Below are 23,749 nucleotides of genomic sequence, written 5' to 3'. Positions count from 1 at the left end.
TGACAAGATGGAGCAAAAGTTACAATAATAGTAAATAATAGCAGCAGCAGGCAAGTTTCCCTCCCAAAACATTTGATCTAGAAATAAATGGTGTCCATTCGTGGCAATGTTGTTACTCTAATTAATTTGCTTAGGTAAAATCAAAATATCAAGCTTGTTTATTAATACTAGGTGTAAATTGAATGTCTCATGGATCAGATGTCATTATCCAGATACAGATTAATACCAGGTCTCAATATATAATTAGGTAGGCAGAGGTGAGGGACTTGTCAACCAATACGGTCATGGGAAGCAATGCCGTGGATGGCCGTCATTAGTTTTTTTTGCAAGGGAAGACTTCTAGTTGCTGCTGCTACTTGTAGTTTTTGCAGGGCTTGCTTTAGTTGGCAGGAAGAGGCGGAGCTAGGTGACATTTCAACTTCCTGGGTGGACTGTTTACTTATGAATGTGGTCAAACTGTACAGATTGTATTTACACCTGCTGATCAGATCACAAGGCGAGCCTGACCACCTCCAGATGTGGTCTGACTGATCCGATCGCGTTCTGATCACAACGTGTTCTGTGCATTTACAGCTGCAGAAACGTGTGTTTCCTTATCCAGATACAGATCGCATGTTAATGCCAGGTGTACTTTGAAAAAAAAGTGACAGCCCAAGTTCAGTCGGACCGCTGAACTGCTCATTTTTTGTCACCAGTTTCTTGCTTTCAGTTCTTGAAGTGCATCACATGCCAGCTGTGTTGCATCAGTACAGACAGAAGAAGTAATGCAGGTACAGTAGCCAGGGTGTGAGGAGTTAACTGGCGTCAGTGCTGGGAAGCAGGACTGTGGAGTATTTTGACGATTTGACATGTTTCAGTCAAGACAGTCTGTTGCCCAACTTGTCTTTGACAGTTTTCAGCACTCAGTTGGTACCAGAATAATATCGAAGTTTGACATCCAGCCCTAGCAACCACCATGGTAACCATGATAAGCCCAGCTATCAGGGTTTATTTTAACCACAAAAATAAGTAACAGTACGAGAGACGTCTACTAAAATAAGTTTTGAACCAGTGTAAGTTGAGGCTTTCTCTCTGCAGGTCTTGCAGAGCAGCTGTCGAACCAGATGATGAACCTGCAGCTACTCTCGGGAGGGTGTCATATACCCATAATCCTCTGGTGCAAATCAGGCTCATATTCAGCAGCAAACAGAGATTCTGCTCCAGTTTGGTGTTTGATATCAGAAACATTCTCCACCGTCAGGAAAAGCAGGTGAACATAGCTCCAAATGAAGCTCAGATCCAGTTTTGGCCAAATGAAACCACAGTTGTTAAGAAGTTTTACTGCTCCGTCACCACAGAGTCCGTCTCTTCTTAACGCTCCTCCTCAGACGGCACCGTGACATTTGACCAGAAACTTTCGGACATCAGCTGTGTTTTGAGGCGAGCTGCTGCGTCCCCGTCGATCACACCTGACAGATGTTGTAGTAAACGGTGTGAGCATGCCTCTCGCCCACTGAGTCGCCCATCGCCTCAAACATGCAGTCTTTGTGCGTGTGGATCTCCATCATCGGCACGTCGACGCTGTGGGAGTTGTTGTGAGCGTGTGGCGTCTGCGTGCCGTAAGACGGTACCGACTGGAGACAACACAAAGACACATGAAGACACACCGTTAGCTTACAGTCACATAAAGATAATATGTGTGTAAAAATCTGGAATTATGGTCCTTTTTGTCTATTTTAAATATATCTGTGATATTTTATTCACTAAAAGTTGCTTATATTTCTCTAAATCCATCTTTCCTTACAGTCCAGATTCCCCTCTGTCCTCCGGCAGACTGTTTCAGAAGAATTTACATAAAATCTGCATTTTTAATGAGCACTTCCTCTGATTGGCTGGAGGTGTGGCCCCCACCTTCACCCCCAGTCAATCGAAATACGGCGTAATGAATGCAGCAGCAGCATGCGTCTCTGGGCATTAAATGACAGTGGGGTTGTCCGGAGGTTTTTAATGCCTCAAATTGCTGCTGTTTTTCAGTCTAATTCTAGTATTATGGCTGTATTTTTATTTTCTCATTTATTCTAATTTTAATTATTATGTGGCTTCCTGTCTCGTCTCAATGATGTCTTCCTGGTAAAATAAAGGTAAAATTTAAAAAAAAAATCCATCTGCGATGCTAACTCTGACAACAGAAGTTCCGTACACACTCAGCGTAGCGCTGGGCGGCGGCGGCGGCGGCGGCGGCTTCATGCTAAAGCTTCCAGATTTGATTTGACGCTCTTGAGCCTCGTATTTCAACATTTTAAATAATTATTACGAGTGGGCGGGGTTTAGTTATGAGAGGGAATTAAATTTAAATTCTACAGATGTGATTGGATCACTCAAAGTGGGCGTGTCTTAGCAAATACAGCACCTGCCTCACCTGTTGTTAGATGAGGACGATAAGGGTTAAATGAATAAATTAAACCTTAACTCCATTCTTTAGTAATGTAAACAAAAAGATTTTTATATAAAAATACTCCACATAACATCGGGACACAGAACTGGAACTTGAAAATGTATTTTCATTTCACTTGGTCTTTAATAGACTATAAATGAAGATTGAAGTTGTATCTACAGGTGCTTTCAGGTGGACTTTTCTGATGACAGAGAGCTGCAGAGGAGGCGGGGCTTAGGCGGAGCGTTAAGAGCTCTAATCTGTTGTGGTTGTTGGTCCAATCTGAACATGCTCTGCTGTAATCTAATCTACTGTGATTAACAGGCATGAATGAAGTAACTGCTCACAGGTGTAATGAAAGGGCGGATGTTCCCCATCAGAAGCTCTGAACAGTTATGTTTGGTTTTGGACAGAAAAAAAAAAAGTTTCCTTTATGGAAGTAAAAGTTTGACAAAATCAACAATACGAGATGGAAAACAACAATGTCTCTATTTTTACATTTTTTTTGTTTGTTTTCACTTTAAAAAAAAAAGAAAATTCTTAACTTTAAGTCAAAACTATGAGGTAGCAGCTCAAAATTTTGACTTGCTAAATCAAAATCATGAAATAATAAATGTAGCTAAATTGGTCACATATTACACCTGTTTTAACCTCACTGCACTGGCTTCCACTACATTTTAGAATTCATTTTAAAATTTTGGTGCTCACTTACAGAGCCCTACATGGCCAAGCTCCACAATACATTACGGATCTTCTCCACCCCTACACCACCTGCCGGGCTCGTAGGTCCTCCGCCCAGGGCTTTCTAAGTGGACCTCGTACACATTTTAAGACCCGGGGTGATCATGCTTTCCAGTCGGCAGCCCCTAAGCGTTGGAACAGTCTTCCAACTAGCTTAAGAACCTTGGAAACTATTGACTCTTTTAAAAAGCAGCTAAAAACCCATCTGTTCAGACAGGTATATGGATAGTTTGTGCTATTCTATCTCTTCATTTGTCTATTTTATCTGCTCTCTCCTTGTTTATTACTATCTGGTGTCTTTGTTTTATTTATTTTGATGCATTTGATTTTACTTCTTTGACCGTGAAGCACTTTGTGACTGGTGTTTGTGAAAGTGTGGTGTATTTTCATTGAATGTCATTGGTGTGCTTAAAGACAATATTAAGCTATGCAGATTGACTTTATAAGTTTATAAGCAATAAGGGCTAGTGTGATACAATTTGTATTGGTGTAGTTATAATCTCATGAACCATATTTAATCACAATGTACATATAGAGGCACGATAGAAGAATCATAATCATACACCGGAGAAATTTGAGTGTTTGTATTACATGTCACTTTGCTTGGGTCTGCTAAAGTCTTCACCTTTCAAACATACTCTCTGGAGGAGATCAAGAAATAAGGGTGTAAAATGACTAGAATAACTTACAAAAAATAAGAGGCCAGAAGACAACTTGGCAATAATGGTGTAAAATGATTCCCAATACTTATATAAAAATTGGATATAATCAGGTAGAATTGAATATGCCAGTACATATCCTCAAACAGCTCAAAACCTGTTTTGAAGAGTTTTGACCAACAACGAGTGACGGAGATAAAAGTAACATAATAATTGGTCAAAAAATAGGGAGGGTGGATGATAAGGTGTGACCTAAGCCGACCCAAGGACATAAAAACAATGCCCCAAAGAAAAAACCTTTGGAGCGATTTGGTTCGTTGTAAAAGTGCTGATTGCTCCCCTTTTTTTGCCGGCATTAAAGAACACTTTGCTGCTTGGACCTCTGACTCCCTTTTTATTTTCAAGAGGGAGTTTTTTGCTCTGGTGCATTTTTCTGCAACAATTTGATACAACAAAAGGTACTATATAAATAAACTTTATTTACTACTTACTGACTAAATTAAATTAAGAAAGTATGACATGTCAAGTATGTCAGTCATAATTTTAACTTAGTATCTCATAATTTTGACAAAGTCAAAATTTCAACTTATCATCTAACTTTTAATCAACTTTCTTTAGTTTTTTCGTGGCAGAAACAGGCTTCCATCTGTTTTCATCCCCTCTTTAACACCTATCCATCATCCACAATCCTTCAACAGTCACATGATTATTGACTCCGTCTGTTGTCAGTCACCTCTGACCCCTTCACATCAAAGTGTGAATCTAACTGTTGGGTTTTTACCTTTCCTGTTCCACTGAGGGGGAAATCTTTCCGACAGAGGTGAGCGATGATTCCCGCCGCCAGGGCGTCGCCCAGGACGTTGATCATGGTCCGAAACCTGTCGCTGCAGAGACAGACGGGACGAGGAAAGTATTTTATATTCTATCCAGATCCTAGATTTACTTTTTTCCTCCTATAGAGTGGACGGTCGGGATGTTTGGCAGCAGTGCAACTAGCTATTATCTATTATCTATTCATCTGTCGATTATTTTCTCAATTAATCGATTAGTTGTTTGCTCCATAAAATGTCAGAAAATGGTGAAAAATGTTGATCAGTGTTGACGTCTTCAAAGATATTCAGTTTACTGTCACAGAGGACTAAAGAAACCAGAAAACATTCACCTTTAAGAAGCTGGAATCAATTTCCAAAATAGTTGGTGATTAATTTAATAGTTGGCAACTGATCAATTAATCGATTAATTGTTGCAGCTCTGATTATATTCCAGTAATATACATAATAAAATACTCTGACAGAAGCTTTTCTGCATAATTAGCACTTTAACTTACAGGATCCAGTCAATCGCCACAATGAGCGTGATGTCATCTGGCGGCAGACCCACTGATGTCAGTACGATCACCATGGTAACCAGGCCGGCCTGGGGAATCCCGGCTGCACCGATGCTGGCAGCTGTAGCTGTGATGCTGCCGGACAAACAAACAAACAGAATACAAGCTGTCAGAGATCTAAGCAGTCTCCAGTTTGTTATGAGTTGATTTATTTATGGATCACAGACTTAAAGAAGGAATAAAAATAAATACAACAGAGATGTGAAGTGGGACGAACTATTTATGGTGCATTTTTCCTACAGACGATGTTTCATGACTGACATTGGAGCAAAATGAAACTCTCCTGGTTAAACCTTTTAGAAAACATCTGTTTCTTCAGTAAAAAGTCAAAGGTCCAAGTGTGAAGGTACTGTGGACATAAAGATTTCAGGGTAGACGTTACCTACAACTCCCAAGATGCATTTCTGCAAGAAAAAAAGGTCACAGCTTAAAACTCTGTGATGCGCATCGCTAACGGCGGCAGAAGATAAAGATTACGATGTTAAGAAAACTGATTTTACAATCTGCATTGTAACAATTACGCTCTGATTCATGCTACATGGCTTCTTCTCCATAGCAACAGCAGCCAGCAGAGGATCATGGGTATTGTAGTATTCTTAGCCGTCTGCTAAAAATCAAAGACAAAACGTGATTTGTCAGAAATAAAGTGTGAACAACGTAAACAGGTGTGAGAATATAAACCTGTAGGATCGTTAATTTATCCAGGAGAGTCCTGAGTTTCTATGTTCAGTCACATCGTGGAGATCAATTAAAGAAATAATTTAAATGAGAACACAGAATGAGGAAAAACACTTCACATTTCTAGATGTTAAAGACAAAACACAAGACATTCAACATTAAAACTAAACAATAAAATCCTGAAATCCAAAATTACGTCACCACAAATAAACAAAAACAATAAATGTCTAAATAGAACAAGAACAGTGTGATGGCAGAAGTAAAAATGTCCGAACAACTAATCGATTAATCGAGAAAATAACTGATGAATTAATTGATAATGAAAGTAATTGTTAGTTTCAGCCCTAGTGTGGTTTATCATATTGAGAAACCTTTGTGTGATGGTTCATCTGCTGATTATTTTCTCGTTTTCTCTATAAAATGTCAGAGAAAACTGAAAAATGAGTCCAAGTTTGCAGATTTTAAACAAAGAAAAGCAGAAAATCTTCACAGCTGGAAACAGAACAGTCGGCATTAATCATTCGACTGCTCGCCTCAGAGGCAGTTTGAGTGTTATCTGGGTTTACCTGATGGTGACCAGCTGGCCAAAGTCCAGCTCGTAGTCGTTGACCTGGGCGATAAAGATGGCCGCCACGGCTTCGTACAGCGCCGTACCGTCCATGTTGATGGTGGCGCCCACGGGGAGGACGAAGCGAGCGATCTGTCGGTCAACTTGACAGTTCTCCAACAAACACTTCATGGTGATGGGCAGCGTGGCAGAGCTGAGGAGAGACGCATTCAAATAAAGCTTTATTAAAAAACCTGAACAGACCCACAACCAGCAGAGTGAGACGGGACCGGCCTCACCTGGAGGAGGTTGCCAGGGCGATCACCATGGCCTGCAGCAGCCCGCGGATGAAGGTGAAGGGGTTCTTCCTGGTGAGTAGGAAGTAGAAGAGAGGGAGGAGGATGAGTCCGTGCACGAAGAGGCCGGCGAGCACGGTGATGCCGTACCAGCCCAGCTTCTTCCCCAGCGTGCTCGGGTCCTGCATGTCCAGGATCTTTCCCGCCACCAGGAAGATGATCCCGAACGGAAAGTACCTGCGAGGAGAAGAGATGGTGGAGGTCAGTTCAGTCGCTGTCAGGTACACCAATGTCAATATTAAACATATATGTCAAACATACAAAACACAATAATAAACTAAACTAAACAATTTTATTGTACAGCACTTAGTTCAAAGTGCTTAACCAGCATAAAAGCAACTGATCAACATGATAACATCATTTTAAAGCAAAGTTTAAAAATACAGAAACACAACAGTTAAAAATGAACACCAAACACACATTCACACACACAAAATAATAATAACAATAATAATAAAAAGCCACACACACTCAGGTCATAAGCTGAGAGAACAGAGAGGTTTTAAGTTCTCTTTTAAACGTGGAAACAGCAGTAACTGAAAATAAAGGACTATTAGAAAACTCCTAATGGTGTACAGTTTAGTAAGTCCAGTGTTAACTCTCTCAGGGTTTCTGCAGGTCTTAAAGCCTCTGGAAACATGAAATCATAAAAATTCATATATGATATCAAAGTTGAGTGTCTCATTAAGCATCCACAAAAATCTGAATGAAAATAAACATTCATAACTATCAGAAAACTGAGCTCAAAAACAGCTCATTTGGCTGCTCAAAGCATTTCTCAGGACTGTGTGGGCGTGTCCAGATAATGTTTGATTGACAGCTCATTTTTAGCTCAAGTACCGTTTTATTTTCTATTCATTCACTAAAACATTTTACTGATATGGAATAAAATACCAAATCTATCAAATGGACTCTACTTGGTTAGAAAGCTTGACTAATCGAATAACTAGCAAAACAAGTTAAACCAGCCAAATCTGTGTTTTTATTTAATTATACCTCCCAGCGTGTGATGCTAATCGTTTTAGCATCTTCCATTCATCAACATGAAACGGTTAGCATTAGCTTAAACGTTTGGCTATTAACTACCAAATCTATCAAATGGACTCTACTTGGTTGAAAGGTTGAATAATCCACTAACTAACAAACTAGGTCAGATCTCCTGAAACTGTGTTTTTATTTAACTATACCTCCTGGAGTATGGCGCTAATTGTTTTAGCATCTTCCATTCACTTACATGAAACGGTTAGCATTAGCTTTTCTATTCAAAACTTTTGAGCTTATTATCAACTACCCCAGTGGCCTACTGGTTATCTTGACTAATCGGCTAACTAGGAGACTAGAGTAGGGGCTTTATTAAAAATTATTAAATTAGTTTACAAAGGTCTTGAATATGTTTTCTTGCCTGCTGTAGACAGATAGATTAGGTACCTCTATAAACTACATGTGAGGCTGCTGTGACAGTGGATTGTGCTGAAAGCTGTTAAATGTTTTTTTGTGTCAGTTTCAGTCAGCAAACACCGTTTGAGGACGTTCATAAACTCATAACAGGAAAGTGCAAATTTTAGCAAAAACAAAAAATATTATTTTGTCAATTTTCTACCACGTTGCTCAGCTCATGTTAATTGATTAATTATATTACTAGAAGTTATTGTTACAGACAGCTGGCAAAAATGTGATATTGAAAATCTGTTAAAAAGGTCTTCAATGTAATTTGTTGAACACTGCAGACGTGTGTTGATATTTTCCTTTAAACCTGCATTAACTGATGTTTTTGTCCACTAGTTTTCATCAGAAACAAGCAGTGAACTCAACTCTGACACATCATCAGCTTTTAGTTGATATGTTGAACTTGTCAGCAAACAGCTGTTTATTTCCACATCCAGCAGTTACGGAGCAACATTATCATTCATGTGGAGTCGTGTTTCTGTCCACCTGGTGAATGTAAGTCCAATATTCACTCTCTTTTAGCTTCTGTTTTTGCTCTCTACCAACTCCTGAGGGAAATATCTGGCTCTTTAGCTGCTAAATGCTCCACTATGTTCACCAGCTAGTCTACAGCTAACTGTGTCTGTTTGGTGCTGAGCAGGTAGTGTTCAGCGGCTTTTTACAGCTTTTTCTCTATGAAAACGACGCTATGAGACGCTGAGAGTGAACCAGAACAGTAAAGTTACAGCCGGACAGATAAACAATGAGCTGAAACTCACTATAAAGCTCCGTAAAGCCGAGAGGAGCTGCAGAGTCTCTGATAATTCTCTGTAGATTCATCACTACGAGCCACAACCAACACACTACACACTGTATAGATCAGACTGTGGAGGATAGAAATGTAGATTACAGACGCTTTAAATTCAGTTGCTGCAGTTTTAGATGTAACAGCTCTCAGCAGCAGCGCTGTCTGTGTCTGTATGTGTTCAGTCTCCAGATATTTATGCTTCATATGGACGCTGCTGCTCTTTTTAATCTGCTCAGGTGCTGAAGCTGCAGCTGAGTCCTGCATGATGTCACAACCGGCACGTTCACACCTCCTGACCACCTGACCACCTGACGGGTCATCAGGTCAGATCCACAAAGTCCTCCTCTGTGTGAGAAGATGAACACTCAGCAGTCAAACACTGAGTGAACAATTACACTAATAAACCAACAATACCGAGAGGTGAGTTCATATTTCCCAAACTAACAGGTCGATGCTGCCATGTAGGTCAAATAAAAACTCAACTACACACCCGAGTCACCTTAACGTCAAAGTCTCCAGTCAATCTTACTCAGATGAACATAAAGACCAAAGCAGCACTAAGTCAAACATGCTGTTGTTTCACCTTCTGAGATCTCTGTAATACATTTATAAATAAATAATAGAGTTTTACAGTTTAATAAACTATGAAACATGTAAAATCGGGCTTGAGGTAATATATTATACAACTCTTTACACATAGAGAACCTGGACACACATGCTGATGTGGAAAATAACTGCAGTTCACCTTTAAGGTCAAACTCAGGGAACAAATGTCTCTTTTCTTACTGTTGTTCAATAACTCACAATCTTCACAGCCAATCAGACGCTCACAAATAAAAATACGAAGCAAACAGAACGAGACACGTTATCAAACTAAACTTTCTGACACTGAAAACAGTTACAAGCTAAAGAGAAAACCGACATGATAGATATAAAGTTAGACGTTACAGTGAGGTGGAGGAAGTATTCAGATCCTTTACAAGTAACAGTCGTGCATTGAAAACGTGATGTTTGTACCCATCACCGCCCCACTGGTGAACTATATGTTCACGCTGAGTCTTCAGCTCACCACACAGCGGCGTTGATGATCTTCATGACGCACTCGTTGATACACTGACAGACGTTGACCAGCGGAGCTCCTCGTTCTCCCATCCTGCCCAGCAGCAGACCTGCAGCAACATATTTATATTAACCATCTGAACAGATATTAATGACTATATATTAATGATGTAATGAGCCTGATATCAGCAGGTGAACAATATTAATTATGACAGATTATTGATGGTATTTTAGAATTTTAGATTGAAATTTACATGTAAAATTTGAGATTTTCATGATGTTTTATGCTTCACCACCTGAAAACACACTCCAACGTTCAGTTTGACATTATGTTTTACATATCTACTAAAGAAAATACATTAAATTAAGCTTGTTTCACACCAGGAGAGGAAATGAAGTCTAATAAACATTTTAATGTGTGAATTCTAACTCTGATTTAATTCCACAACTTCAGCCTGTTGGACCAGAACTCATTCATTCTTCACAAACACAGAAAACAGACCAACAGAAAAGCTTTTTTTTATCTTTTAATCGGCCATAAATGAAGCTGCTGCTGTTTATCACGTGTGGAGAACCAACAAAGTTCGTCTCTAGTCTGCAAGTGCAACACAGAACATACAATATATTCATGTAGGAGTCATTTTTAGACAGAATAAGCTGTTTAGCTTTCACTTATTAATGGGAAACACAACATCAGAATCCTGAAATATACTGGTCCATGACTGAACCTGATTACCAGAATAACTCAAGACGTTTGGAAGTAACTTCAAGAAGTTTCCCTCCAAAAAAAGAAGAGTGGTTTGTTGGAGGTGAGAGTGAAGGTTGAAACATATTATTGATTATGTGTTGTTGATTATGGGTTGTAGAAGGTGCCAGATACATTTTCCTTATATCAGGAAAACTGAGCAAAACAAGCTGTTCAACTTTTCACATGCAGCCTGTTCAAAAAACTTCTCTAACTCTGATATCTCATCATGATAAATTACAAAAACTCAAAAAGAAAACTTTTTAGATGTGGTCGATGTTCATTTAAAACTTAATTGTGGATGTTTGTATGACTGACTGACCCATGGTGGCGGAGAAGATGACGATGCCGAGGACGTTCATCTGCTGGCTGCTGCCGGGACTCGTCTTGTACATGATCTCCGGCGCCGGCGTCAGCTCCAGATACACCGTCCGACCTTTGGGGTCGCTCTCGTCGGGGACCACGTACACGAAGTTGGGTTGGATGGTTCTGGTCGGGACTTTGAGGATGGGAATCAGGTCCGTTTTATACTGCGGGAACACAAAGAGAAAACATTTAAAGAGCGAAAAGCAACGTTGAGAAACAACTTTTAAGACTTTTACGATCAGTTCACATCAGTCTTGTTTTAAATCACTTTTTAAAACCAGTAGCTTCATATTCCTTATGATTGATATATTATTATTTATATATTTTATTCCTGTATCTTTGTTTTTATTGTTCTGTGTAAAACACTTTGTAACGTTGCTTTTGAGAAGTGCTTTACAAACGTACTTTATAATTTTTTTATTGTTATTTTATTATTATTAAATATACTGCATGTATGTTTGTGATCTTTGACAATGAACAAAACCAACAAACAAAGAGAAACATCACAAAACATCATCTTCCTGTTCTGGGTTCAGAGAAACATGACCAGTAGATTCTTATATATGTTTAATCTTTTTAATACTTTCCATCCTCAAGCATGCCGGACTTTTTTATTATTCATTATCTGTAAAATATTAGATTTGGTTTTTATTTGTCAGCCAAAGTCTATGAAGAGCTGTGCAGTTAATCTACTGAGAAAAAAACAGTGTTGACATCTTGGAGCTGAGATCATGAACACAGACCAACCTGCTGTGGTGATTTTATATAAATATGTATATATATATATATATATATATAAACATATATATATATATATATATATATGTTTATATATATTTGGTCTGAATGTGTCTCTGCTGTTCTCTCACCTGCTGAAATGTGGCCTCGATCAGATTAGAGGGAACCATGTTCCTGTGGAGGAAAAACAAACGTATTGATGGTTATTGATTAAACAGTAAAACAGTAACGTGAGTTAACAGTAGCAGCAGATTTGCTGTAAATTAGACAACAATTAGACAACAATCGTTAAAAACGTTTTCCTCTTAAAGATCATTTCTCTCGTTCTGCTGCATCGATTTTCATCCTTTTTTTTTTTAAAATAAAAACTGTCCATCATGAGTCCAACAATGTTACTGGACAGATATGATGAATGTGTGGAGGCTTCTTTTAACCAGCTTACAGAGTCATAAAGCACAAACACAAACAGTTCAAAACCAGGACAAATAAAACCAAAACGATGTGACTGGACAGACACGACTACAAGGAAGACAGGAAATATATTTTTGGACATGTGGGTGAAGCGACTCATGAACACTGATCCTGAGACGTTTGTTAAAGTCAGAAGAGGATTGGACTGATGTTTTGATCGGTCAAGCGGCTGCAGACACTGTTGCACCTGGTGAACCTTTAGACGAAGGTTAAATGTGTCGTTAGTGGAGGAAGTGCTGCCAGGTGTTTGTGTGAGACTCAGATGTAACTCTGTAACAGCAGGAGGAAGGTAAACAGCAGAGGTCACACTCCAGATCACTTGACCTTCTGCGGGGGTCAGAGGTCAACAGGATTGATGCGTTCAACCTGCTCGTGAGGCTCCTTCAAAAGTGGGCGTGGCCTCGGAGCGAGGCACGAGACCGCAGTCTGCCAACGTGCCACAGCAGAGATCACTGCATCCCACCGCCGCTGACTCAGTTAATCTGTCACTTATCCCTGCAGGATTACTAAAAATACACTGATCAGCCCGCTCTGTAATTGGATTCTGTGTGTGTGTGTGTGTGTGTGTTGGTGTGTTTTCTATGTTTTGTTGATCTAAGTGATGCTCAGCTGACTGGAAGTAAACTGCAGCCGTGAATCTGTCAAACCCATCTGGCTGCTTCTGTAAACGAAAGATTACTTTCATTATCGATTAATCTCTCGCTTTTTAAAGAAATGTATTTATGATTGTTTGCCCTCATTGGTGGAAAATAACTAAGTACATTTACTCAAGTACTGTAGTACAGTTTTGAGGTACTTGTACTTTACTTGAGTATTTCCATGTGATGCTACTTTCTACATTTCAGAGGGAAATATTGTACTTTCTACTCCACTACATTTATTTGACAGCTTTAGTTACTTTTCAGATGAAGATTTGACACAATGGATAATATAACAAGCTTTTAAAATACAACACATTGTTAAAGATGAAACCAGTGGTTTCCAACCTTTTTGGCTTTTGACGTCTTACAAAAAGCAGTGTGTAGTCGGGGTCACATTTCACATGTCTATGAGTTGTTAACAGCTCCAACAAATAGTGATTTTTCCCTCTAAACTTCTCACATGCTTTCATTTCAATAAATGTTCAAATGATCCAATATTTCAGCAAAAATCAAAGATTAGAGAAAAAGTCCAAAAACTGAAAACAGATTTGTGTATCAGAACTTTGTTTTTTCTTCTTTCCTCTCCCATTAATCATCTCACGACCCCTCAGATTTATCTGCTGACCCTTTGGAGGGGCCCGACCCCTAGGTTGGGAACCACTGGACTAAACTAGCTAACTGTATATAAAGTAGTGTAAACTAGCTCCACCTCCAGCAGCTACAACAGTAACATGCTGCTCTAACACTGATGCTTCACTATTAATAATCTAATGATGTCATATATAATAATATATCAGTCAGAGGGACCAAACCACTACTTTTACTGCAATACTTTAACTACATCAAGCTCATAATACTTATGTACTTTTACTGCAATACTTTAACTACATCAAGCTCATAATACTTATGTACTTTTACTGCAATACTTTAACTACATCAAGCTCATAATACTTATGTACTTTTACTGCAATACTTTAACTACATCAAGCTCATAATACTTATGTACTTTTACTGTTGTAGGATTTTTAATGCAGGACTTTTACTTGTAATTAGTATAATGAGTATTTATACGTTGCTGTATTGGTACTTTTACTGCAGTAAAGTATCTGAGTACTTCTTCCACTGCTGCTGTATCTTTTAACAGAAGACATGAGGCAACACAAACTAACGAGTTTCATTTGAAGGCAGCATACTATGAAAATGATAAAACATTATATATAAAAGCTTCCAGGTTTGAATTCCACCTTTAAGTGACTCCAGCTGACCTCTGACCCCTCTCACCTGATGAGGTCGAGCAGGGCGTCTGCAGAGGTCATGACAGGCCCCCCTCCCAGCCGGTTGCTCTCCATCTCCGTCCCCACGCCGGGTTTGATAATGATGACGAGCATGATGCCGACCACCACGGCGATGAAGGTGGTCCACAGGTAGTAGGTGACGGTCAGGACGCCCATCCGACAGCACGCCTTCGACTCCATCGACGACAAACCTGACATCAAACTGCACAAACACAAACACACTGATATACTGAGCTTCAATTAAATCAGCAGGAGACAGTTTCATCTCTGTGAGTCCAGAACAGAGATGAAGAGGATGTGTTTAGCATTAGCTTAGCATAAAGACTGGAAGCAGGGGGAAACTGCTAGCATAAGAGAACAAATCCACCAAATCTTCCAACAACTTCAAAGCAGTCTGATGTCTGATTCCAGTTTGATTTTATGAAAATCTGCCTGCAGAGACTAGAAAACGTTGCAGCAGATACAGATACTGCAGTCAGCTGGATTTAGTCAGTGTGATTTTATTGTTGTGGGGATGCAGGGAGTCTGCTGATGATGCATTCAAGGAAACTCTGACATGCAAGAATTAATATTCAGCCGCTGAAAAGCATTACATCGATGTGCAGCCCTGTTTAAGACTGTCTCATCCACACAGCTGAAACACTCAGTTTCTAATTAAGGTGAAATATAAATCTAATCTTTGTCTGACGTTCCCATCAGCAGGACTCATCATCAAACTGTTACATCACTGTTGGAAGATAAATATGTTTTATGATGTGACAAAGCTGTGGTTAGGGTTTAGTTAAGTTTAGGGAGTTAAAGGGGACCTTGATCGTCATGGTTACAATAATAACCATGTGGTTAAAGGACAGATTCACAATTTTTCCACTGTGTGTTAAACCAGCAGTCAGGTGTCTGTAATCATTCCTCCTGTTCATACTGGATATTAAAAGATCCTTCAAATGTGCTTTCAATGGAAGTGATGGAGGCCAAAATCCATTCAGCTTCAGCAGTCTGAGTTAGTCATATCAAGTGGATATCTGACACATTTACAGTCTTTTTAGTAAAAAATCCCCCCTTGAGGATGTCCACACTAAGCCGGCTAAATGTGTAAATGTATCTTTTCTCCGTTTTGTCCTCCGTCCAGACTAAAACAGCGTTTTCCTCCTCGAAAAACTGAGCTTTTCCACAACGTCCTCCAGAGTGTGTAAATGTGAAAACGCCAACTTGGTGTTGTAAAACGGAGGGATGTGCAGAGAGCCCAGTATTTGTATTTGTATCTGTATTTGTTGAGGCAGCGACATTATTTGTATTTGTATTTGTATTTGTATTCGAATAAAAGTGGACAGAGGCATAAAAATAATGTTTTTGTTTTTATTACGCTTTTAATTTTAGAAAATTAAAGTGTTACAATAAGTGTTCATGAAGCTTGTGTCAGTAGTTCAGCTCCCAACTCCAGGACTGATGTCCAAATAAGGAAATGTGCGTCATGCAGCAGGTGGATGTGACTCCCCTCACTGAGACCTGCTGATAGACGTCACAGCGGAGCAGAGGAGAGACACTGAGATAGTGATGTAACCGACCTGCACTCTGGTATTTGACATGATTTAATTTTCCTCCTGAAAACAAATAATTTTTGAAATATTTGTATGAAACAAATATTCGTAAAAAAAAAACACACTATTTGTGCTTTGCTGAATAATGTATTTGTATTCAGGCACACCCCTGCTATATTGCTGACAGAACAGATTGTGGCAGTTTCAGCTCTGTGTTTCATTGGAAGAGGAAGAAGAAGAAACACAATAACAACAATGGCGGACGGCTTCATACGAGTGTTGTTCTCTTTATTGTCTACTCTGACAGCTTGTTTAGAGTTAAACATAACTATCTACCACCTTTCTCTGCTCAAACTGTTGGAATCTGCTGCAATAAACTAAATGTCAGGAAACAGAAATGGTATATTGTTTCTTCTTCGCTGGTTTTCTATGGCTGACTTGCTCGTCTGTCCTCCGCACATGCCCAGTAGGAAGAGAATTACCCATTTTGGCATTTTAATATGGATGGGGTTATATGGAGAAAAGAGCTCAAATTCCTGCAGCGTTTTTTCGAATTTAGTGGCTTAATGTAGACGACGTCTTAGTGTCTTGACAGACGGTGTTTCCCTGTTGAGCTGCAGGTGGAAGTATAGTAACAAAAAGAGGAACTTTGGCACTAAAAGGACTGTAACGTTGAAAGATATCTACTTGATTTGACTCATTTGGACGCTGAAGCTTCATATTAGCTTCAGATAAACTTTGAAATACATTTTTGCACAGAAGGAGGACTGTGGATTTTGTCCCCCATCACTTCCATTGTAAGGTCATTATGAAGGGATCTTCTAATGGTCAGTATGAACAGGAGGAGTGATTACAGCAAGAAACACAGCTTTAATGTTCATTTGGGCTCCTGACTGTTGGTTTAAGACACTTGAAAAACTGTTAACCCGTCCTTTGAGGTTAGGGGAGCCAGTGATTGTGAAGCATGAGTGAAGCAGCTGACGCCGACCAGCTAACACCAGCGAGCCTTGAGTGCTCAGTCTGAACAGGTGTGTGACAGAGCTGAGACCTACCTGGATGTGATGAGAGGAAGGATGAGCATCTTCAGCATCCTCATCAGCAGCTCTCCAGGAAAGGAGAAGTAGATCTTGGCCTGCAGTCATAAACGACAGAGATGTTTTAGAAAATATTTCAAAATAAAAGTGGAGGTTTTTGTCATTGCTCGTTTAGCTTTTAGTAAAATGTTTTATGACACTTGCAAAACTTTGATTCTGTGCAGCAGTGAAGTTAGATGTTGATCTTTGTGTAACTTGTAGAATAAATCAGAAATTTTAATACATTCAGTTGTTGACTCCAGACCTCTTCTCTACCTCGCTGGTGCTCATGGGTACTGTAGTTTTTAGTCATTCAACACACCAAAACACACCAAGACATCCCTCTCACTGTTAAAAAATCCTGTTTTCGTCTCACTTTTATTGTTCCAGGTTCATTAACTAAAGTCTGAACATTCCTCTATTACTGTCCAGTCTCGTCAAAATAAAAGAAGATCTGAGCATTGATACACTCACTAATCTGTTGCTGGTGATTTTCTATATTTTTCTTCTTATCAACAAATCTCATGTTTGGATCCGTTGTTGTCCAGAAACACATCAGTGAGCCACACCGCTGCACTGGGTCACATGCTCCTTCTATGGCAACTATTAAATGAATCTCCAACTATTTTCACAATAAATGAATCATTTTGAGTCTGTGAGAGAAAATTGAACAATCGGTTGTATATATGTTACAAATGTTTTCAAACTAAGGGGTCAATATTTGCTTTCAACCGAATGTGATGTAAATGTACACGTTAATGAAGAAATCCTGCTCCTCGGTTAGTTGAACTCTTGAACTTGTTTCTATCTGAGGGTTGTTTGCTGGAACCTGTGGGGTTAGCTAGAGACATCTGTTCCTTAAGCCTACTGTTTCAGAGACTGTGTGGGATCATTGTATCACCATACATGTTTGTAAGAAGGTGTAACAGTCTGTGGAGGTGTCCATTTAGGGACCAGACTGGAGACGTATAACGCTGTCTGGTTTGGGTTCATAATCTTTAGAGAAAGGACCAGCTGAACAACAAGCTTCCTCTCCAAAATAAAAGATGATTCTATTTTTGTTTTGTGTTTTTGTATTTGGACATTTGTATAATTGTTAATTAATGGTGAAGGGTTGTACAGTATCTACAACTGCTTCAACAAGTAACAATGTTTAATGCTTTCTTTATGTCTTTGTGTGTTATTATGTGAGAAAATGTCAAAATTCTCTGATTCCAGCTTCTCAAATGTTAATATTTTCTGGTTTCTTTAGTCCTCTAAGACAGTAAACTGAATATCTTTGGGTTGTGGACAAAACATTTGACTTATATATTTTACATTTGTTTATCTGCATGAGCTTTTTTTTGCAGTTTTGCACATTTTTCTTACCTCTCAGGTTGATTTTATTTAATTAATCTTGTTTTTTTTATAATTATCTATTTATCTTGTGGGGCTTTTTTTGTATATATCTATTTTTTCTTGGTTGTACGGTGCTGCTACGACTTTATGACTTTGCAAATTTATCTCAGGATAAATAAAGAATCTATTTATCTATGTCACATTTGCTGCACCCTGCCAAGCTCAAGGTTTTATTCACCCTGAGCCGAGACTCACAGGTTCACGCTGCTGCAGACTACAGTACAACCGCTAAACATATAAACAGTTCAAAGATATAACAAGATTACTTAAATCAACAGTTAATTGTGGCAAAAAAAATGAAAGAGAAACATAACAAATCCTCACAGTTGTCTAGTTTACTTTACTCTCTCCTTCTTCCTCATGATGACCAGCGCACGTGGCAGCATGTCTGTAACTTTCATCCCCTTAAATCTGACACCGGAAGACCTTTTAATGCCGGGCTACTGTAAAATATCTGCTTGACTCGCACTAATGCACATTCTACATTACAGTGTATTACTATCATTGTACAGTGTATATTCAGTACAAATCAGACTTATTAGAGTCCTATCTTTAGTCTGTAGTCAAAGATTTTTAGTTATTTTATTCTATCTTATATTTTATTGAGTCTAATTTAGTCTAGTTTAGTCCATTGTATATAATTAGGGTTTTTAATCATATATGTTTCTCACCTACCTCATTGTTTTTTGGGTTCTTTTTGTTTTGTTTTGTTTTGTGATTTATGTGAAGTAACTGCTGTAACTTTGGGATTAATAAAGCACTTGATCTATCTATATATCTTTATATCTACTGTCTGTAAAACAGAAAAGACCTTTCATATTTGAAATAAAGAAGGAAATCAATGAAGAACAAGTATTGGTCCGGGCTATATTCAGTCAGCCTGAGAGGGATAAATTCTTCCTAGAAAGTCCGTTCACAGAGAACAAGCTCTATTTATAACTCGCTCACAGTTACGGTATAAAGTGCAAACCTGTTTCCTAGAAACAATATATATATTTATATATAATTAAATTGTTTTCCCACTTAACGCTGCCTGGATTACATTCACAGATAAAGTGTTTTCAAGTTAGTGAAGGTTAACTTTTCATAAACATTCAGGTCAGGAGTCCAGAGAGAATACTGAAACTGAAATACTTAAGTAAGATACAAGTACCTCAAAATTGTACTTAACTACAATACTTGAGTAAATAAATTTTTATCAGAGGTCATCAAATGTCTTATTTTGTCTGACCAACAGTCAAAGCTCCCAAAGATAATCAGTTTACTACGATATGAAACAGCAAACACTCACATTGGAGAAGCTGGAACTAAAGAATGATTGACATTTTTACATGAAAACCAAAAAAGACTGATTGATTGAGCGACTAACTGGCTTATCAACTGATCATTTCACCTCTAATTCTGTTCAATTATTTCATGTAGATTGTAACTAAAAGTCTAAATGCTGTTTCAAAGCCTCCACCACCAACGCCAGGAATAAAATTCTGGTGTGGAAATGTTTGTTGGCCTAAAAGTAGTCACATTTAAATATATTAAGGTTCAAAATACTGCAACAGCTTATAAAATACCCTCCATTTATAAGTTTGGGGTCTCACAAAATTGCAAATTTCAGAAAAAATAGGACATAAGATGTGACGTTGTGTCTTTTCCTACAGTCCAGTTTCTGTGGATTTTTACCTATGCTAACGTCACGACTAAGGTTGATGATGTCAGAAACTATTTAATTTTACACAATCATTCATCATTCTCCTCAGGATGAATTGTAATAAATTTGATCCTCTCACTTTTCATCTAGGGCCATCATCTGGCAAAAATACCTGCAGAACTACTGCCTCAGCTGTTCTTGTGTTTACTTCTGATTAGAAAATAACATGCTAAACTAAGATGGTGAACATGGTAAACATTTCACCTGCTAAACGTTGTTAGCATGCTAAGGTTTGCTTTTTTGTTCAAAGCACTGTAATTTTTGTGAGTTACTCAGCCCTGATGATAAGAAACCATCTGAGAGCCTGACAGCCACTTATTCAATGGAGGGATTAATGACTGTGGATTTGGATGGCTGCAGTCTCCTGCTAATGCTCCCTGACACTGTTTTCTACAGGAACAGCATGTACCTGCAGAGAATTAATGGGTCAGTCAGCTCCCATGTTGATACTGTAATGTATATTTTTATGATGTCAGTGTGTAATGTGTTGATTGTGGCTTGTAGTGATGAACCTACAGAGAATTATGAGCGACTCTGCAGCTCCTCTCGGCTTTACGGAGCTTTATAGTGAGTTTCAGCTCATTGTTTATCTGTCCGGCTGCAACTTTACTGTCCTGGTTCACTCTCAGCGCTCTCATAGTGTCGTTTTGGGCCACAGCAGACAGCTGTTTTCAAGAAAAAGCTGTAAACAGCCACTGTACACTACTTGCTCAGCACCAAACGGCAAACAGACACAATAGTGGAGCATTTAGCAGCTAAAGAGCCAGATATTTCCCTCAGGAGTTGGTAGAAAGAAAAACAGAGCTAAAAGAGAGAATATTGGACTCACATTCAGCAGGTGGACAGAAACACGACTCCAAATGAATGATAATGTTGCTGCGTAACTGCTGGATGTGGAAATAAACAACTGTTTTACAAATTTAACAGCATGGTCGGTCCCCCTAAATACTGATGTTGTAAGGGGGCAGATGACTTAAACGTGACATCCTAAAACAGTTTTACCTTCTTTGGAAAAATATGAAACAAGCAGGCATCAACGCGGGAGTGTGATGGAAAGTTTAAAGTTAAGTATCAACAAGGGAACTGAGATAAATGCTTTCCAAGGTTTTAGCTAGCTTGCTAATTTCCGCTTCCCAAGTGGAACACAAACTTAAAGGATTTAATAATTGAAGACATTAAAGTGAAGTATTATGAAAAGATTTAGGTAAAGTATCAACGTGGAAACTTGGGAAAATGTAAAGTACCTTGACATGGACTTGACATAAAGATGAACATAAAGTAACTGGAATCAGTGCTAACGTTAGCAAACTAGGCAAGCCTCTGCTTTCTCAGTGAAAGCCGGTTAGCCTAGCCTGCTAATTTCCCCTCTCTTTCCAGGTGGGATACAAAATTAAAGGATTTAAAGGAAAGTATCAAGAAGAAATTTAAGGTAAAGTATCAGCACAGGAACTTGACAGAAAAATAATGAGAACAAAAAATAACTTCTGGAATCAATGCTAATGCTAGGCTTACTAGCCTCTGCTTTTTGAGTAAATGGGAATGCTTGATGGGAAAGTTCAGCAAGTCAGCACCTTAGCTGAAAGTACCAGCAGGTGAGTCCAGAAGGGAAATTCAAAGTAAAGTATCAACACGGTAGCTGCAGATGAGTCCTGATGGGAAATTCAAAGGAAAGTATCAGCAAGGGAGCTTGAGAGAAAAATAATGAAAATGAATAATAAAGTCTTTTGGAATCAGTGCTAAGTTTAGCAAGATAGGCTTACTAGCCTCTGCTTTCTGAGTGAAAGCTGGTTAGCTTGCTAGCTTCCACTTTTAGGTGGAATACAAACTTAAAGGTTTTAATGATTTAAGAATTTAAAGTAAAGTATCGAGAAGCAATTTATGTAAAGTATCAACATGGGAACTTTAAAGGAAAGTATCGAGAATTTGACATATAAAGATGAATGAAAAGTAACTTCTGTTGGAATCAGTGCTAATTAGTGAGTGTGAATGCTTGATGGGAATTTAAAGGCAGTATAAACAGAAAATTTAAGGGAAAGTGTCATCATGGTAGCTGATATTTAAAGTCCCAGCAGGTGAGTCCAGACAGGAAGTTTAAAGGAAAGTATGGAGATGGGAGCTTTACGGGGAATTTAAAGAAAGTATCAATACTGAAGCTGAAATATTATGTCCCAGCAGGTGAGTCCTACCTGTGTGGACAGCTGAGTTCCTCTCAGCATGAAGCCCAGTGTGCAGCCTGTGATCACAGCGATGACCGACAGTGTCAGCAGCCCGTTCTTCTTACAGAAATCCCTAATGTTCCGACTGAAGTCCCCTTTAATCATCACTTGGGGGAAAGTCTTGAATCGGTCCCACATCGTCTTCCCCGTGTCTCCCGGAGCAAAGGAACTGTGCTCGGAGCGCGCCTCCTCCTCGCCGCTCGGTAAAAGAAGTTCCTCCATGCCCTCCAAAATTTTTCTGGTTGTCTTTCTCTGTGTTTGTGTGCGGCTGGCAGGGTGACAAACCTATGTGAACCAAAGACGAGCTAACCTTTTCCGCTGAGGGATTAAATCATCACGGTCTGATCAGAGCCAACGGCAGCGCTGCAGGCCGGCTGCAGGCAGGCAGGCAGACTTACAGGAACTAAGAGGCTTAAAGAGGTGGAATAAAACCTCACACGCCTTTGTTGTGGCATCTGGTCCTGCTACTGAACTTGCTCCTGTTTTTGTTTCCGTTTCACTTGTTTTTGGCGGAACTATCAGGGTCAAAAGGTCAATGAAGAGGTCAGAGGATCCTGCAGATTTTGAGCTCAGAAAATGACTCAATATCACCTTTTAAAAACTTTGCATGAGAAATTCAAGTTTGTGAATCTGAAAAAGGTTTGTAGTTCCTTTGTACATACATATATATATATATATGTATATATGTATACAGTATTTGTATATATATACATGAGGCTCGTTGGAATTGGTTACTTGATATGGAAGAAAGCAGGTTGACAAGAAAGATATTTATCTGGAATAAATCATTGGCTGTCAGTATAAAGATTTGTGCACATTATTCTGCAACTCTGGGTTTGGTGAGACTCTTTTTAACAACGAAAAGCTCAATATTTGGTTGTTCAGAGAATCAGTGTTTGCTCAGAGCAAAGGGCAGTGGGCTGATGGTAACTGCGTATACTTATGATGATAAAAACTAGATATGGTACTGACAATTATGTATAATTCATCTAAAAAGCAAAGACCTATGTGTCCAGCTGAGATCTGGTGTTCTAGTGTACAGTTTACTGTTGAAACTGGATGGTTTGTTCAGTGTGTCTGTTGTCCTTTTTATTGGGAACTGCACAAAGCTTTGTTTAGTAAGATAAAAATAGATGTTGATTTTTTTAAAAATGGATGATGCACAAAGACTGAGTTGGTTGTTCACACATGAAACATATAAATTAGCCAATTAGAGATAATATGTAGATATGTATTAGTTGTTTTCTGTGAACAGTTCATTCGGGATTGTTGTTTGTTTTATTTACTTCTGTATATGCTTTGCAAATGTGCCACCAGAACATGCATGATTTGTAAAATACTGCAGTGTCTTGCAATCCTGTATGGTATAAAGAAGATAATGAAGCTGAACCTTGAATTTAGGAAAAAGATGAAGATGAAGTCTATAAATATTATTTGTACACAAATTATATCAACGCTGAGTCTGTAATCTCAAAAACACTGAGAAAAAGAAA

The 23,749-nt window shown here is 38.8% G+C and overlaps 1 protein-coding gene across 1 annotated transcript; it reads right to left on the bottom strand.

Moving 5' to 3' along the window:
• Positions 1 to 908: 908 nt before the first annotated feature.
• Positions 909 to 23,723, bottom strand: slc1a8a (solute carrier family 1 member 8a). Its single transcript, XM_042416067.1, has 11 exons — positions 22,227 to 23,723; positions 16,917 to 16,996; positions 14,316 to 14,531; positions 12,054 to 12,096; positions 11,141 to 11,348; positions 10,084 to 10,183; positions 6,725 to 6,958; positions 6,445 to 6,639; positions 5,141 to 5,275; positions 4,595 to 4,697; positions 909 to 1,613 (listed from the first exon to the last, which is right to left on the bottom strand). Exons 1-11 carry the CDS (start codon positions 22,476 to 22,478, stop codon positions 1,443 to 1,445), a joined length of 1,737 nt encoding a protein of 578 aa, XP_042272001.1. The 5' UTR covers positions 22,479 to 23,723; the 3' UTR covers positions 909 to 1,442.
• Positions 23,724 to 23,749: the final 26 nt, after the last annotated feature.

Source organism: Thunnus maccoyii, chromosome 7 (assembly GCF_910596095.1).
Source record: "Thunnus maccoyii chromosome 7, fThuMac1.1, whole genome shotgun sequence".
In the NCBI taxonomy this organism is placed as follows: Eukaryota; Metazoa; Chordata; class Actinopteri; order Scombriformes; family Scombridae; genus Thunnus; species Thunnus maccoyii.
Note: the sequence above shows the minus strand (reverse complement) of the source record. Positions and strands in the feature narration are given on the sequence as shown.